We start from the raw sequence: 17,562 nt of genomic DNA, 5'->3' as shown, positions 1-17,562 counted from the left end.
AAAAAAGGGGGATGAGTGCTTCAAGGAGGTGAAGGCATTGAGGGGGGTCAGAGAGCAGTCAGGGATTACAGGGGTACTCGAGGGACCGTGAGGGGCCATGATCTATCCTCATCCTTCACAACAGAGGGGATGTTGCCAAACAGAATCTATCTGTTCTAATTATACATATTCATTCAAATGAGCTTCTTAGCTAATACAAAACCAACATATTTCCCATAAATAATTGGCATGGCTCTGCCTCTTGTACGAAATAATTTTTATTGTCCTGGAGGGTCATAAAACTGGGGTTTCTGGGAGTCATTTTCACTGAGTGCTCCAATATCTCTGATGACCTTGTTTCAAAGTTTCGCTTTGGGCAGGTGCAACTCCTTCTGTGTTTCAGAATTTGTCAAAAACACCACTGGAGTTCCATTTATCTCTTTCTCTCCACTGCTTCCAGCCACTTCTATTTTCCTGTGTAAATACTTTTACATCCTTTTATCATTTTTTCCAGTCAGACTTTAAGCTCTACCCTGCACCTTCAGTATGTGGGGAAAAGCCACACCATGAAAATCCAAGTGTCCACAAAGCAGTTTTGAAACTTGATTTAAATAAAGTGACAGAGTTTCCACAGCCATATCCCTGTGGGGTTTCCCTCTCGAGGTTTTGGAGGGCGTCCTTTTATCCCAAACTCCTGGCTGCAAGTTGCTCTCTCCCTTTCCCCATTGGCTGAGGTACTGGGAAGGTGCAGCCGTCCCAAACTTCATACCCCATATCCCCCTTGAACCTGTAATTTTCTCCCAAAGTTCAGAAGTTCAGGCTATCTGGGATATGGAATAGACTTTGTGGGTAACCATTTCTCTTATTACCCAAAAGTTCAGGGCTTCAAACTTTCTGGTCAAGCCACCAGGGTTCTGTGACCAAATTTATGTCTGTAAAGACATCAGGAGCCATTTTGAAGACACTGACAAAAATTTCTTGTAAAAAGAACCCAAGTCACTCAGTGATTTTTCAAAGACATCACCACTCACCTTTCCTATGAAATCCTTCCCTGTGATGGTGGTGATTCCCGGCACAGGTTGCCCAGAGAAGCTGTGGCTACCCCATCTCTGGCTGCATCCATGGCCAGGCTGAGAGGGGATAGGAGCAGCCTGGATAGGGGAAACTGTCCCTGCCCATGGCAGGGCTGAAACCAGACGGGCTTTAAGGTCGCCCCACCCCAAACCATTGCAGAGCCCCCAGGACCGGGATGGGGCGGGGCGGGTGCTCAGCAGTGCCAGCAGCTCATGCTGCCACCTGCTGTTGGCACCTGGAACTGCAGTGTTGCTGAATTCCCATGCTCGCTGCTGCACTCTGGTGGACAATTCCCAAACTGCAACTGCCAGAATCCCCAAATGCCAGAATGGGTCAGGCTGGAAGGATCGAGAGTGGGCACATGGCCCAGCCTCACAGCTCAGGCAGCATTATCCCTGAGACCGGGATTGGAAACTAGAGCAGACCAGAACAGGACACAGCACTGGACAGAGTTCGACACAGCCCTCCCTGTGTCCCTCATTGTGCTATGCAGAGGGGCACGATCACTCCCTGACCTCCTCACCCTGCTCTTCCCAATGTCACCAACCAGGCCCCCCAGGTCCTTCTCCAGAGCTGCTCCAACAGGTCCACGCCAGCCAGGAGTGGCACCACAGACTTTTCCTCCCCATGGACAGGACCTGCCCTTGCCATCTTGAACTTCCCAGCCTTTAACATCCCCTGAACTGCAGAATATAGCAGGATGCTCTGCCTGGAATGTGGCCAATGGACTATGCCCCATTTGTGGCCATTGGGGCTGCATTGAGAGGGGTCTTGTGCTGGTTTGGGCTCTGAATTGGGCTAAAATCAGCCCAAATCACCAACCCCAAATTGACAACTGAGTGTAAAGCACCAGAGCTGGGACTGGCCATCCATCAGCTAACCCTGGGAATGTGCAGTCCCCTCTCAGACAGAGATTCCTCTCCCCTATTCCTGTTTGGAATGAAATGTGTGTGAGGTTGTTCCCTTGGGAAGGGGAAGCTCCCCAAGGATCCTCCTCAAAGTTGAGAGAAAGAGATGCTCCCACAAGTGTTGTCAGTGGCTGTGGTAGCCTTGTATCTCAGGGAGTCTTCGTGATCAAGGTGACCATGTCTTCCACGATGACCTCAGTGACCTTGGCAGCCTCATGGCTCAGAGCATCCTGGTGGCCACTGCCAGAGCTGTGGCAGCTAGGAGGAGTCCTCTGAGGTGGAAAGGGGTGCTGGGGATGCTCCGACCTGAGGGACAAAGAGAGGGATCAGAGGGATCATGTGGGGAGTGAGGGGTTTGGGGATGGCCATAATGGGGAGAGAGGGGTTACAGGAGTGATGGGGACCATGAGGTGATGCATTGCAGGAGGTCGGTGAGGGCACCCGGGTCTATAGGGAGCCAGGGAGGTCAGGGGTTCATGGTGGGCTTAGGGGTTACAGGGAGGAGCCATGGGGGTTCATGACCCACCCTCATCCAGCGCACAGGGCCCATCCTCACAGCATTACCCAAGGTGGGGAGGGACAGGGTCAGAACGGGGAGATCCAAATATCTGTCCCTGTCCCTGTTATCCCCTGGCAGGGGTGTCCCTGTCCGTGTTCCCATCCAGAAATGCAGGCCCCCATCCCTGTGCCATTTCATGGGTGTTCCTATCCCCATGCCCGCAACGGGAGTCCCCAAACTTGCTGTCTCCAGCATGTTCCCCCACACACAGTGGGTGTCTCTGTCCCAGTCCCCATCCCCAGTGAGTGTCATTGTGCTCTGTGCCCTCTCATGGGTGTCCCCATGGCCACAGTGGGTTTCCCATCCTCCCAGGCCGTTCCTTAGTGCTCTCACCTCACACCACACGCAGTTGAATTCGCTGAAGGTCCCGGTGGAGCAGAGCTGGATCTGTGTCTTGTTTCCTTCCTGGGTGATTTGGGTGACATTGAAGGTCTCAAAGGGTGGGATCAGCACCACCTTCTCTTCTGGATGTTTGGTGAACAACTGGATTTCCATGCCATGGCACGTGTGCAGCTCGAGCACCGTGTCATTGGAGCACTCGCCAGTTGGTTTGCTCAGGGATGCCAACATGAATTCACCGAACCGGATGATATCACCATGCTGTGCCTCAAACCAGACCCCACAAACCCTCTGGAAAATGTCAAGACACTGCCCTTTCTGAGCATCCCGCAGTGTTGCCAGGGCCTGGGTCAGCAGGAAATGCAGCGTTTTGAAGTGGAAGTTGTCCCGGTATTCCATGTCGGAATGCCCGGCCACACGCACAGCATCATTGAACATGCTGGACAGGCCATCCATTGTGAAGGCCATGATGGCAGTGGCCTGCTCTGGAGACAGAGGGGACTCAGGGGGCCCCCGTCTCTGCCACTCGGCTGCAGCCTTTACCCAAACCTCGGCAAACTTCTCATTCTGCTCAAACTCAGAGTTGTTGAGGGCTGGCAATGCTGCCTTCATGGCAGAGCCACAGCCCTGGTACTGGTCATCGAAGGAGTACGGGGCCATGTCCAGGGTCACCACCTTGACAGCCGTGGTGGCCATGGCCATTGCCAGCAGTGTCAGTGTCTGAGCCAGGGGGGCCATGAAGAGGAGAGGCCACAGCGACCAAGTGTGGACACTAGAGGACACAGAGGGGATGTGGGGGAGACACAGGGAGGGTTCATCAGTGAGGGACTGGGGAGGGGAGTGGGGTCAGCCCAGGGGGAAGGGAGGCACTCCTGGCCAGCAGACCCCTGGGCATGTCTGGAGTTGCTGATCCCAAATTCTGTGTTACTTAGGCCTCCCCAAGCTCCCCAGGGATGCCAATTCCAATTGCCCCCAAGAAGCCCCCAAGAAGCCCAATTCTACTCACATGAATTCAAGTTCCCCCAGGCCCCCCATGGCACTGATCCAAATCCTGGAGTCACACTCTGAGCCCCCCAGTGTCCCTCTCACCCGTCCTGAGACCCCAATCCCACTCCCATTCCCCAGTTCCTTTGGTGTCACCTCAGGACCTCAACCCAAATCCAGGCATTACCCTCAGCCCCAAAAGTGTCTGCTAGCACCCTCATGACCCCAATCCCCTCTCATCATCCTGTGTTCTCCCCTCACTTACCCCCAGAACATCCCATGACCCCAATACCAGTCCTGTGACTCCCCCAGCATCCCCCAAGCACCAGAATCCCAATTCCTCAGTCCCGTGTCCACCACTAAGTGTCGGCCTGGAGTCCCCCCCTGCCCTCAATACAGAAATCGGCTGGAGTGAACTCCCTGATGGAACTGGAAGAAGAAAGCCAGAATTCTTTATCAGCTTGGACTCACAGCAGATCTCTCCTGGTCTGCAGATCAGTGAGGACTCAGCTATGGGGTATTTATTCATCATAATCATAAATATTCACTATAATGTGCCACTTATCTAGTACAGAAAATGTACTATTCCCGTAAATCATTTGCATTGATCTCCCTTCTCCTACAACTTCTTTTATTGCACTGGAGTGTTGTAAAAATGGGGCTTCTGGGTATCATTTTCACCAAAAACTTTGATATCAAAGGGACTTTCCCTGAAACAATTTCTTTGAACAGGTGCTGTTGGTTCCTGTTACAGAACTTGCCCAAACCCCACTGGAGTTCCCTTTATCTGTTTCTTCATGGGTTCTAGCCATGATTTTCATCCTGTGTGCACACCTCTCCCTCTTTTTATCATTTCTGCCAGTTTGTCTTCAGGCTCTGTCCAGCACCTTCAGGGGAAGGGAAAATTTCCATTCTCTGTTATTTGTCACTTTGTGACAGAAATGCTCCTGTCCTGTCATCGTCCATGCTGCCCTCCAGGATCTCCAGGTCTTTCCTGTTCTGAGGAACCCAGAATGGGAAAGAGCACTGGGCAGAGCTGGACATGGCACTAGGCAGAACCAGACACAGCCCCAAGCCAAGCTGGACACAGCACAGGGCAGAGGTCTACAAGGCCCAGAGCAGTGATGGAAATGACTCTGAACAGAGTTGGGCACAGCACTCCTGATGTGCCTCACTGGGCAGGGAGAGGAGCCCTAACACTCCCTGACTTCCTGGCCTAGCTCCTCTGTGTGTCCCCCCCAGATCCCTCCTGGCCTCAGGACACACGGCCAGCTTCACTGGTCACCCAACAACAACCCCAGATCATTCCCCAGTGCTGCTCCAGCAGGTCCCCACCAGCCAGGCAGGGTATTGGTGCTAAATTGGGCTAAAACCAGCCTGAATCTCTAACCTCGAATTGACAGCTGAGGGTAAATCACCAGAGATAGGCCTGGCCCTCCATCAGCTGACCCTGGCAATGCCCAGTCACCCCCTCAGACAGAGATTCCTCTCCTCTATTCATACTTGGGATGAAATGTGTGTGAGGTTCCTCCCTCGTGAAGGGAATGTTCCCCAAGTATACTCCTCAAAGTTGAGAGAAAGAGACGTTCCCACAAGTGTTCGCATGGGGAGTGACATGGAACCCTGCTAAGGAATTGTCATATTTGGCTGGCTCTGTCAGAATTACTTCATGGAATAGTTTTGGTAGAATTATTAAATGAAGTTGTTTTGATAGAATCATGTAATAGATTTGATTTGACAGAATAATTTAATAGAATGTGAATTGACTAAACCGGACCCTCTGGCCACACTGTGCCTGGAACCAGACATCATGCACACCCCAGAACACGTGGTGGCACTGCCCATTCTGAGTGTGTCTCAGTGTCACCAGGGCCTGGGTCAGAAGGAAATGCAGCGTTTGGAAGTGGAAGTTGTTCCAGAATTCCTGGCGGGAGCCCTGGCTGCACACACAGCTGCATTGAAGTCCTTAAAAATGTCCTGTTTTGCGTAGGCCATGAGAGCAACAGCCTGGGCTGGGGATTCCAGAGGGGACAAAGGGGACACAGGAGAGCCCTGATTTGACACTCAGCCTCAGCCTTCACCCCGGTCTGGGTGAAGAGAGGATTCACCTGGAACTCAGAGTGGCTGAGGGCCAGCAGCCCCAGCAGCTCTAGTACTGGTCATCAGAGGAGTCCTGGGCCATGTCTAGGGCCACCACCTTGATGGCTGCAGTGGTCACAGTCATTGCCAGCAGTGCCAGGGGGCGAGCCAGGAGAGACATGGCAGGGAGATTTTTGGGAGGAGTGTGTGACACTGGGGGAACAAAGTGGGACACACACTGAGGGGACACTGAGGACACACGGGGGTACATGGGAAGGGTTCCTCTGTGAAGGGCTCAGCATGGCTCCGGAGTTCCAACCATAAGAACTTTACAGCAGTGGACATTTATCCTCATTTCCAAGGAGGCCTTGGATATTATGCTTTTGTTCTCCTATGCGGTAAGTCGCTTTGTCTGGGACAGGGTTGCGTTTGGCAAATTTTTCTTGATTGTGTTCTTTACTCTATATATTTTATCCTGTATTTAGCAGATAAGCAGTGATAGTATTAATAAGATAATAGCCTTAGATGTGGGAACTGTATTAACATCAAGGTACACGAACTCTTTGCATAAAGAACAGAGAAGGGAAAGATGTGGAAGACCAGACCACTAAAGAAGCTCCACTGGGGAGCATGGCAGACCCTGTGGCCCTGGAACAGTAAAAACCATGAGAGAGAAAAACTCAAGGCAAGAACAGAAGTGAAGACATCATGTCTGATCACTCTGACCATCATGTCTGGACACTTCTGACCTCCACGCTGATAGCTCTGGCCAGAGGAGAGATGACAGGGATGTTGCTGGTGAAAGAGATAACAAGGACATTACTAGTGAAAAAAGGATAATTGAGAAGATTGTGTTTCTAGGGGGACTGGGGCAAAGGGGTCCAAGTAGAAATTTTCATACAAATATAGTGAGCTATAAATCCTGGTAAAGTGGTGTAATAAATGGCTTTGCTTTGCAGGCATTGCAGAGTCCGTGTCTCTCAATCCCCATACCCCAGCTGCCCAGTCCCAATCCCAATTTTGTGTTTACCCTTCCAGTGTCCCCCTGGTGCTCCCCATGATCTCATTTCTGCTCCCAGACCTTTGTAGCCCTCTTGTGACACCAGGCCACTCAGGAACCTCGACCAAATTTCCAAAGCCACTCCCTCACACCCCCCCATCTACCTTGGCCCTCTCCCAGTCCCCAGTCCTGCTCCCAGTCCTGTTGCCCATTTCATGTCACCCCAGGACCACAACCCAATTTTGGGGACAACCCCTCACCCTGCAATGTCAGCCTGGAGCCCTCCAGGCCCCCACTCTGCAATCCCAGTCCCATGTCCCTCCACAAGTGTCCCATGGAGTCGCCCCAGCCACCATTATCAAAATCAGCAGGAGTGAACTCCCTGATTGAACTGGAGGCAGCGGAAAGATGGAATTCTTCATCAGCTCGGACTCACAGCACATCTCTCCTGGTGCTGCACATCAGGGGGGACCTTGTCAACAGAATCTATCTATCCTAATTATAAATATTCATCAAAATGCGCTTCGTAGCTAATACAAAACCAGCACGTTTCCCATAAATAATTGGCATGGCTCTGCCTCTTTTGGGAAATAATTTTTATTGTCCTGGAGGGTCATAAAAATGGGGTGTCAGGATGTGGGTTGCACTAAGTGCCCCAATATCTCAGATGACCTTGCCTTAAACTTTCGCTTTTGCAGGCACTGCTCCTTCTACTTTCTCCACAGGCTCCAACAATCTTTCCTCTTCTGTGTGCACATTTTTACATCCTTTTATTGTTTTTTCTCATTCTTCTTTCACCCCCAGAGGTGAGGCCTGCATAGAGTTGGGCAGATTGAAAATTGGCTGCTTATCTAAAAGCCCACTATAAACAGAGTGGCTGGGTGGGTGGGTAGGAGAGAGGTAACTCCCAATAACCGGGTCTGGCCCTCCCCAACTGATGCTGCAATTTGTAAAGGAGAAAAGCAACAGCAAATCTCTGGGGAATCAATGCCTTGGGGATCGGTCTGTGGCCTCAGATCCTCAGTGTCCTTAGGACAAAATTCTCAGGTCTGTTATAGAGCAATGCCTGATATATCTTCTAAAGAACCCTTTGAATTCAAAACCATCACCTCCAGGCATCCCTGGAAGTGGAACCACTCCTGGGGATTACTGGCAAATGGATTTTCTGAACCACCATACCAGACTGGACTCAGGTATCTCCCGGTGTTGGTGGATCCCATTTTTGGGGGTCTAGAACTTCTTCTGCCACACCAACAAGTCCAAGGAAGTCACTCAGGTACTGCCCCAAGAGATTATCCCCAGGCTAATGTGCCTGCAGGGATGTCATCTGATAGGGGACCCCAAGTGCTATCTGAGGAGTGGCAGCAACTCAGTGAGCAGGGGGGAGTGGAACTGAAGGAACTGCTGGAACATGGGACTGTGGGTTTGGGGTCATAGAGGCTGAGCAACAAGAGAGGGAATAGAAAGTTTGAGTTCTCCTGAAGGTGCTGCATACGGCTTTAAGAAGAACAAACAAAAAACAATAAAAGGATGTAAAAATGTGCACACAGAAGAGCAAAGTTTGCAGAAGCCTGTGGAGAAATAGATAAAGGGTACTCCTGTGAGGGTTTTTTTGCTAGTTCTGTAATACAGAAGGAGCAGCACCTGCAAAAGTGAAAGTTTGAGGCAAGGTCATCTGAGATATTGGGGCACTTAGTGCAACCCACATCCTGACACCCCATTTTTATGACCCTCCAGGACAATAAAAATTATTTCCCAAAAGAGGCAGAGCCATGCCAATTATTTATGGGAAACGTGCTGGTTTTGTATTAGCTACGAAGCGCATTTTGATGAATATTTATAATTAGGATAGATAGATTCTGTTGACAAGGTCCCCCCTGATGTGCAGCACCAGGAGAGATGTGCTGTGAGTCCGAGCTGATGAAGAATTCCATCTTTCCGCTGCCTCCAGTTCAATCAGGGAGTTCACTCCTGCTGATTTTGATAATGGTGGCTGGGGCGACTCCATGGGACACTTGTGGAGGGACATGGGACTGGGATTGCAGAGTGGGGGCCTGGAGGGCTCCAGGCTGACATTGCAGGGTGAGGGGTTGTCCCCAAAATTGGGTTGTGGTCCTGGGGTGACATGAAATGGGCAACAGGACTGGGAGCAGGACTGGGGACTGGGAGAGGGCCAAGGTAGATGGGGGGGTGTGAGGGAGTGGCTTTGGAAATTTGGTCGAGGTTCCTGAGTGGCCTGGTGTCACAAGAGGGCTACAAAGGTCTGGGAGCAGAAATGAGATCATGGGGAGCACCAGGGGGACACTGGAAGGGTAAACACAAAATTGGGATTGGGACTGGGCAGCTGGGGTATGGGGATTGAGAGACACGGACTCTGCAATGCCTGCAAAGCAAAGCCATTTATTACACCACTTTACCAGGATTTATAGCTCACTATATTTGTATGAAAATTTCTACTTGGACCCCTTTGCCCCAGTCCCCCTAGAAACACAATCTTCTCAATTATCCTTTTTTCACTAGTAATGTCCTTGTTATCTCTTTCACCAGCAACATCCCTGTCATCTCTCCTCTGGCCAGAGCTATCAGCGTGGAGGTCAGAAGTGTCCAGACATGATGGTCAGAGTGATCAGACATGATGTCTTCACTTCTGTTCTTGCCTTGAGTTTTTCTCTCTCATGGTTTTTACTGTTCCAGGGCCACAGGGTCTGCCATGCTCCCCAGTGGAGCTTCTTTAGTGGTCTGGTTTTCCACATCTTTCCCTTCTCTGTTCTTTATGCAAAGAGTTCATGTACCTTGATGCTAAAGCAGTTCCCATCTGTAAGACTATTCTTTTATTAAGACTATTACTGCTTATCTGCTAAATACAGGATAAAATATATAGAGTATAGAGGACAATCAATAAAAAGTTACCAAATACAATCATGCCACTGACAAAGAGACTCACTGCATAGAAGAACAAAAGGAAAATATCCAAGGCCTCCTTGGAATTGAGAATAAATGGCCTCAGTAATAAAGTCCATTTGATTGGAGCTTGGGGGCCATGCTGAGCCCCTCATGGAGGAACCCTTCCCATGTACCACATGTCGTGATCCATTCCATTGAATAGATAACGTGGTGATTTTTAAGGTGCAAAAATAACCAACAAAGGCACAGGGGATTTGCAGTACAGTAACAAATAATCAAAATGCAGTTTTATTGAAATAACCACAATTGAAATGCGTTGGTGAGGGGAACTGGGGAAGAAAGGGAGAAGATAAGGAAGGAGGGAGGAACGGAGGGCAGGGAGGTTATAGCTACCAAGACGTGATGCCGCTTTTGTCCTTCGGGGTCCAGCCATCAAAGCTCACTGGATCACGTCTGGGGAGATCTCGAAAAACACGGCTAACCAGGGCTCCAATTATATGATTTTTTGTTGGGGGAAGGGGAGCCAAAACTAAGGTCTCCAGGGAGGGGGAAAGAACAGAAAAGGGGTTACACAGAGTCCAAGCCAAGCAACAGGCAAAAACCATTGTTTTCATGGCCCAGTGCTCATAGGTGTGTTTATTCTGGGCAGCTTTTCCCCCCTTCGTGCACACCTCCCCAGAGTTGAGGGGGGTTCAGTCCCAGTCTCTGGAAGAATGTGAGAGGGGGGTTTTCTTGCACGGGGATTTCTTGTCTTGGTTCTTTGATGAAGAGGCTTGCATTTTGCTTGTCTGTCACGATGGTTGAGGGTGGATGAGAGGGGTCTTCTGTGGGCGACCACCCAGAGCTCAAGCCAGGCAGGCCAGGAGGTAGGGAGAGAGTCTGTTGTTCAGAAGGGGCAGAATGCCCCCTTAATGTTCAGCGTGGCATGTTATGCAAATAACCCCTGTGGAAACAAGCTGACAATTGCATGATTTTACCCTCCCCACTGACTCAATAGTTTCAATTTTTCGGTGGTCTTTTCTTCATGACAATTGTGAGGCAAAAATGAAGGATATTTCGGACAGCCTCTCACACACCTGTGTGTCCTCAGTGTATGTCCCACTTTGTCCCCCAGTGCCCCACACTGCTCCCAGTATCCTCCCTGCCATGGCCCTCCTGGCTCACCCCCTGGCAATGACTGTGACCACTGCAGCCAACAAAGTGGTGCCCCTAGACATGGATCAGGACTCCTTCGATTACCAGTGCTGGAGTTGTGGCCATACCATGACCACAGCGTTGCTGGCTCTCAGCCACTTTGTGTGCTGGCTCTGTACTAGCTAAGCAGCCCATTTTAATGAATATGTATAATTAGGATGGATAGATTCTGTTGACAAAGTGCCCCCTAAGTGCAAGACCAGGAGAGATCAACTGTGAGTCCAAGCTGATCAAGAATTCCGGCTTTCTACTACCTCCAGTTCCATCAGGGAGTTCACTCCAGCCAATTTCAATATGGGGGGCTGGGAGGACTCCAGGGGACAGTTGTAGAGGGACATGGGCCCAGGATGGCATATCCCTAGACCATTATGCATATCCATATAGCTCCATAAACTAGTTTCCAGATTCCAGGAACTATTTAACATGGCCCTTCCTTGGGTCTGCCTTTTTTAGAGCATGCCTGCTTCTTGGCTGCAGTTTTGGCTCGTTCTCTTTATTACTTCCAGTCTGCACCTTGGTCCATACTTTCTTCAGACAGCAGATGCTGATAGTTGCCATATCAACAGCAGGGTCCTCATGACATGTTCACTGGATGTTATTCCAACCAAACTGACAGTTCACTCCTAGCTATATCACCTACCACTACTACCATGTCTAAGATTTTCTTAATAGCAGAAATAAAAGCAAAGTTATTTGAACATCTACATGTAGCATTCATCTTAATGTTTTCAAAAAGCCAAGAGATTTGATTTGTCTTCCATTCTCTTTTCCTGTTTTTCTCTTTTCCTCCAGGGATAATGTCAGGGGTGACCATGGCACCTTGGTGACCTCATTTTTCTGGGGGTCATGGTGGCCTTGTTGATAATGGAAACCATAGTGACTGTGAGAAATGACTGCTCACTTAAATTTTTAAAGGTTTATTAAACCTCAACAACACTACAAAAGGACTGCATAAGGAAAATGAACAGCGCTGGGAGTGTGGCCAACTGCCACAAAATGGTGTCTCTGCCTTTTATACTCCTGGGGGGTTGTGTCAGCTAAATACATATTCATAAGCAGTCATGCATATTCAAACACTTTCCTTATAAATCCCTTGCCCCACCCAAAATCTGCCAGTTGACTCTTCCTTGCTGTCCATTGGTGGAGACCTTTCTGCAGTCTGATGGGAAGTGAGGTGTTTTCATGCCCTGCCTCCCCAGCAACAATTTCTCCCATTCCCAGCTACCCTATGCAAGGGGCACAGGTACACACCCTCCCTCCCTTCACATGTCCCTGACATCCCTTAAAAACAATGCTGTCAGGTAGAAACAATATGGGTTGGGGAAAGGGGGCTGTGGGTAGAACAGAGGGTGTCCAATCAACAAATTGCAATGACATAACCATATACCAACAAAACTTCTCTTAACACACAAACACAATATTCATCGCTTAATTGTGAGAGCCAATTATCATGTTACCCTTCTATACCAAACCTGTGGGTACCCCATGCCTGGAATGGTCCAAGGCCAGGTTGTGCAGGGCCATGAACAGCCCAGCCCAGGGGAAGATGTCCCTGCTCATGGCAGGGCTGGCACCGGACGGGCTTTAGGATTGCTCCATCCCAAACCATTGCAAAGTCACCGGGGCACGGATGGGGTAGGGCGGGTGCTCGGCGGCCCCAGCTGCTTGCGCTTCTGCCAGCTGTTGGCATCCGGAGCTGCAGCTGGGGGCGGCGCATGTGCAGTGCTGCTGAATTCCCACGCTCGCTGCCGCCCTCCGGTGGACAAATCCCAAACCACAACTGCCAACATCCCCAAAGTCCAGAATGGGTGGGGCTGGAAGGACCCAGAGTGGGCACCTGGCCCAACCTCCCAGCTCAGGCAGCATCATTCTTGAGCACAGGATTTGGTCCAGAGGAGCCCAGGATTGGACACGGCACTAGGCAGATCTGCATACATCACTCCTGATGTGCCTCCCAGGTCAGGGTAGATGGGCATGATCTCTCCCTGACCTCCTTGCCCTGCTCTTCTTGATGCCCCCTGGATCCCTCCTGACCCCAGGAAAGCTTCACTGGTCACCCCCTAGCACCCCCAGGTCATTTTCCAGAGCTGATCCAGCAGGTCCCCTCTGTCTGGAACTGACACTGGGAGGTGTTGCTCCCCAGGGAAAGGACCTTCCCTTGCCCTCTTGAACCTCCCAATTTCCAGCCTTTAAGGTCCCCTGAAGCACAGGATGGGGCAGGACGCTCTGCCTGGAATGTGCCTAAGGGACTATGCCCCTTTTATGGCCATCAGGGCAACATTGAGAGAGGTCTTGTGCTGATTTTGGCACTGAATAGAGCTAAAACCAGCCCAAATCACCAACCCCAAATTGGCAACTGAGACTGAAGCACCAGAGCTAGGCCTGGCCATCCATCCGCTGACCCTGGGAACATCCAGTCCTCTGTCAGACAGAGATTTCTCTCCTCTATTCTGCTTGGAATAAAATGTGTGTGAGGATCCTCCCTTGGGAAGGGGATGCTCCTTAGGGATCCTACTTGAGGTTGAGAGAAAGAGACGTTCCCAAGATTGCTGGTGTGGGGAGTCCTGTTTAGGAATTGTCTCTCTTTGCTGGCTTTGTCAGAATTATTTAATGGATTTTTTTGAAAGAATTTTTTATTAGAATTGCTTTGCACAATGGCCTTGGTGGCCACAGCTGACACAGTGACCACAGTGACCTTGGTGACCATGATGGCCTCATGGCTCAGAGGATCCTGGTGGACACTGCCAAGGCTGTGGTGGCCACGAGCAGTCCTCTGAGGTGGAAAGGAGCCCTGGGGACACTCTAACCTGGGGGAAAAAGAGGAGAATCAGTGGGGCCATGGGGGTAGTAAGGGGATCAGGGATAGCCATAATGGGAGGTTAAGGGTGACAGGAGAGATGGGGGCATGAGTGTGACAGGTGACAGGGTGTTGGGAGGGACACGGGGGGTACAGGGGCCAGCGAGGTCAGGTGACTCATGGTGGGCTTAGAGGTGACAGGGTCTCAGGGGTATTCAGGGATTGCCATGGGGGGTTACAGAATTTCAGGGAGTGGCAAGGGGAGGTCCTGGCCCACCTATGTTCTGCACACAGGGCCCATTCCCACAGCACTGCCTTTATCAGAGAGGGACAGGGTTGGTACCCTGGGAGGGTCCCTGTCTCTGTCCCTGTTCCTTGTCCCCGGGCACAGGTGTTCCTGTCCCTGTTCCCACGCAGAATCGGGGATCCCCATCCCTGTTCTCTGTCATGTGAGTTCCTGCCCCTGTGCCCGCAATGGGTGTCCCCAGAATTGGTGTCCCCAGAATTGGTGTCCCCAGCCTAGGGTATCCTTGTCCCCCCACACACTGTGGGTGTCCCTGTCTCCCATCCCCAGTCAGTGTCATTGTCCCCTATGATTTATCATGGCTGTCCCCATTCCCCCAGGTTGTCCCCTGCAGTGTCACCTCGCAGCCACTCGGAGTTGTATTTGCTGTAGGTCCCGGTGGACTGGAGCTGGATCTGTGTCTTGTCCCCATTTCGGGTCACTTCGGTGACCTTGAAGGTCTCAAAGGATGGGATCAGCACCACCTTCTCTTTGGGGTGTTCGGTGAAAAACTGGATTTCAATGCCATGGCATGTGTGCACCTCTAGCATTGTCTCATCAGGACACTCGCCAACTGGTTTGCTCAGGAACATTGGCACGAATAGACCGGACCAGACGGTGTCACCACGCTGTGCCTCGAACTGGACGTCACACACCTTCAGGAATGCGTCCCGACACTGCCCTTTCTGAGTGTCCCTCAGCATGGCCAGGGCATTGGTCAGCAGGAAATGCAGCGTTTTGAAGTGGAAGTTGTCCCGGTATTCCTGGCGGGAGCGCCCAGCCGTGCGCACGGCATCATTGAACATGCTGGTCAGGCCATCCATTGTGAAGGCCATGATGGCGGTGGCCTGCTCTTGGGATAGAGGGGACTCAGGGGGCCCAGACTCTGCCACTTGGCTGCAGCCTTTACCCAGACCTCAGCAAACTCCTTGTTCTGCTCAAACTCGGAGCCATTGAGGGCTGGCAGTGCTGCCTTCATGGCAGGGCCACAGCCCTGGTACTGGTCATCAAAGGAGTCTGGGGCCATGTCCAGAGGGTACACATTGACAGCCGTGGTGGCCATGGCCAATGCCAGCAGTGCCAGGGTCTGAGCCAAGGGGGCCATGGCAGGGAGAAGCCACACGGACTGGTGTGGACACTGGAGGACACAGACGGGACATGAGGGAGACATGGGGAGGGTTCATTTAGTGAGGGACTGGGCAAGGGAGTGGGGTCAGCTGGGGAGTGAGTCAGGGGGAAGGGAGACACTCCTGGCCAGCAGACCCCTGCACATGTCTGAGTTCCCTGATCCAAAATCCTGGGGTTACTTATGCCTCCCCAACATCCCCCGACTGCCCAGGGTCCCCAGTCCACAGTACCATCAACCCCAGAAGCCTAATCCTACTCCCATGAATACAAGTCCCCTCAGCCTCTGCAGAATCACGACCCAAATCCTGGGGTCACAATCTGAGCCCCTCAGTGTCCCTCTCGGTTTGTCCCCACACCCCACTCCTACTCCCATTCCCCAGTTCTTTGGTGTCACCCCAGAGACTCAACCCAAATCCAGGCATCACGCTCTGCACCCACAGTGTCTCCCAGCCTCCGCATCACCCCAATCCCACTCTCACCATCCCGTGTCCCCCCTTCATTTTCCCCCAGAGCCTCCCATTACCTCAATCTCATGCCTGTGACTCACCCAGTATCCCCCCATATCCGCAAACCCAATCCCTCAGACCCCCAAAGAGTCCTCCCAGAGTCCCCCCACCACGATACCAAAATCAGCTGGAGTGAACTCCCGGATGGATATGGAGATAGCAGAAAGCCAGAATTCTTTATCAGCTCAGACTTGCAGCAGATCTCTCCTGGTCCTGCACATCAGGGGGGACTTTGCCATGGGGTATTTATCCACCATAATTATAAATATTCATTAAAATGTGTCCCTTATCTAATACAGAAACTGTACTTTTCCTGTAAATCATTTGCATTGATCCACCTCCCCCTACAAGTCTTTTATTGTCCTGGAGAGTCCTAAAAACGGGCCTTCTGGGGCTCAGTTTCACCAAATACCTTGACACCAAAGGGACTGTTCCTGGAACAATTTCTTTGCACGTGTGCTGTTGTTTCCTGTTACAGAACTTGCCCAAACCCCACTGGAGTTCCCTTTATCTGTTTCTCCATGGGTTCTAGCCATGATTTTCATCCTGTGTGCACACCTCTCCATCCTTTTATCATTTCTGCCAGTTTGTCTTCAGGCTCTGTCCAGCACCTTCAGGAGAAGGGAAAATTTCCATTCTCTCTGGTATTTGTCACTTGGTGACAGAAATGCTCCAGTTCTGTCATCATCCATGGTACCATCCAGGATCTCCAGGTCTTTTCTGTCCTGAGGAACCCAGAATGAGAAAGAGCACTGGGCAGAGCTGCAGACAGCACTGGGAAGAACTGGACACAGGGCTGGACAGAGCTGGACACTGGGCAGAGGTGAGCACAGCCCTGAGCACAGCTGGAAATGGCTCTCCACAGAGTTGGGCACAGCACTCCTGATGTGCCTCACTGGGCAGGGAGAGGGACACGATCACTACCTGACTTTCTGGGCTTGCTCCTCTGAGTGTCCCCCAGATCCCTCCTGGCCCCAGGCCACATGGCCAGCTCCATTGGTCACCCAGCAGCACCCCCAGGTCATTCCCCAGAGTTGATCCAGCAGGTCTCCACCAGCCAGGCAGGGCACTGGTGCTAAACTGGGCTAAAACCAGCCCAAATCACCAATCCTGATTTGACAATTGAGGGTAAATCACCAGGGCTGGGCCTGGCTATCCATCGCCTGACCCTGGCAATGCTCAGTCCCCTCTCAGAGAGAAATTCCTCTCCCCAATTCATACTTGGGATGAACTGTGTGTGAGGTTCCTCCCTTAGAAAAGGGATTGCTCCCCAGCAGTCCTCCTCAAAACTGAGGGAAAGAGATGCTCCCACAAGTGTTCGTATGGGGAGTGACATTGAGCCCTGTTAAGGAATTGTCACTTTTGACTGGCTCTGTCAGAATTACTTCATGGAATGGCTTTGGTAGAATTATTTAATGGAGTTGTTTTGATAGAATCATGTAATAGATTTGATTTGACAGAATAATATAATAAAATGTGAATTGACTAAACCAGACCCCCTGGCCATTCCGTGCCTGGAACCAGACATCGCGCACACCCCAGAACACGGGGCGACTGCCCATTCTAAGTGTGTCTCAGTGTCACCAGGGCCTGGGTCAGAAGGAAATGCAGCGTTTGGAAGTGGAAGTTGTTCCAGAATTCCTGGTGGGAGCACCGGCTGCACACAGAGCTGCGTTGAAGCCCTTAGAAATGTTGTGAGGGTTCCTCAGGGTGAGAGAGATGGACAAGAGTCTTGCTTCATGATCAGAAGGCTGGATTTATTAATTTATGATATATACTACATTATGACTACACCAAAAGGAATAGAGAGACAAGGTGCAGAAGCTGC

The 17,562-nt window shown here is 51.1% G+C and overlaps 2 protein-coding genes across 2 annotated transcripts; both read right to left on the bottom strand.

The window, feature by feature from the left end:
• Positions 1 to 2,110: 2,110 nt before the first annotated feature.
• LOC128949064 (erythroblast NAD(P)(+)--arginine ADP-ribosyltransferase-like) lies at positions 2,111 to 3,597 on the bottom strand. Its single transcript, XM_054293870.1, has 3 exons — positions 2,859 to 3,597; positions 2,351 to 2,408; positions 2,111 to 2,267 (listed from the first exon to the last, which is right to left on the bottom strand). The coding sequence occupies exons 1-3, from the start codon at positions 3,595 to 3,597 to the stop codon at positions 2,111 to 2,113; spliced, it is 954 nt and encodes a 317-aa protein (XP_054149845.1).
• Positions 3,598 to 5,992: 2,395 nt separating this feature from the next.
• LOC128949063 (erythroblast NAD(P)(+)--arginine ADP-ribosyltransferase-like) lies at positions 5,993 to 15,790 on the bottom strand. Its single transcript, XM_054293869.1, is given in 4 exon segments — positions 5,993 to 6,135; positions 14,462 to 14,983; positions 14,986 to 15,238; positions 15,776 to 15,790. Coding segments are annotated over 4 exon segments (933 nt in total).
• Positions 15,791 to 17,562: the final 1,772 nt, after the last annotated feature.

The sequence above is a fragment of the Melozone crissalis genome, unplaced genomic scaffold (assembly GCF_028551555.1).
Source record: "Melozone crissalis strain CALT ecotype California unplaced genomic scaffold, PUWL_Pcris_2 ptg000195l_1, whole genome shotgun sequence".
In the NCBI taxonomy this organism is placed as follows: domain Eukaryota; kingdom Metazoa; phylum Chordata; class Aves; order Passeriformes; family Passerellidae; genus Melozone; species Melozone crissalis.
The sequence above is the reverse complement of the archived record's forward strand: the minus strand, read 5'-3'. Positions and strand labels throughout refer to the sequence as shown.

Excerpts from the sequence above, each read along its gene's own strand:
- LOC128949064 (XM_054293870.1), bottom strand. The coding sequence starts at position 3,597 with ATGGCCCCCCTGGCTCAGACACTGACACTGCTGGCAATGGCCATGGCC. Across the intron at positions 2,409-2,858 it reads CGAATTCAACTGCGTGTGGT|ACCCGGGTGCCCTCACCGAC; the intron begins GTGAGGTGAGAG and ends GGCTCCCTATAG. Across the intron at positions 2,268-2,350 it reads TCATGGTCCCCATCACTCCT|GTCGGAGCATCCCCAGCACC; the intron begins GTAACCCCTCTC and ends TTTGTCCCTCAG.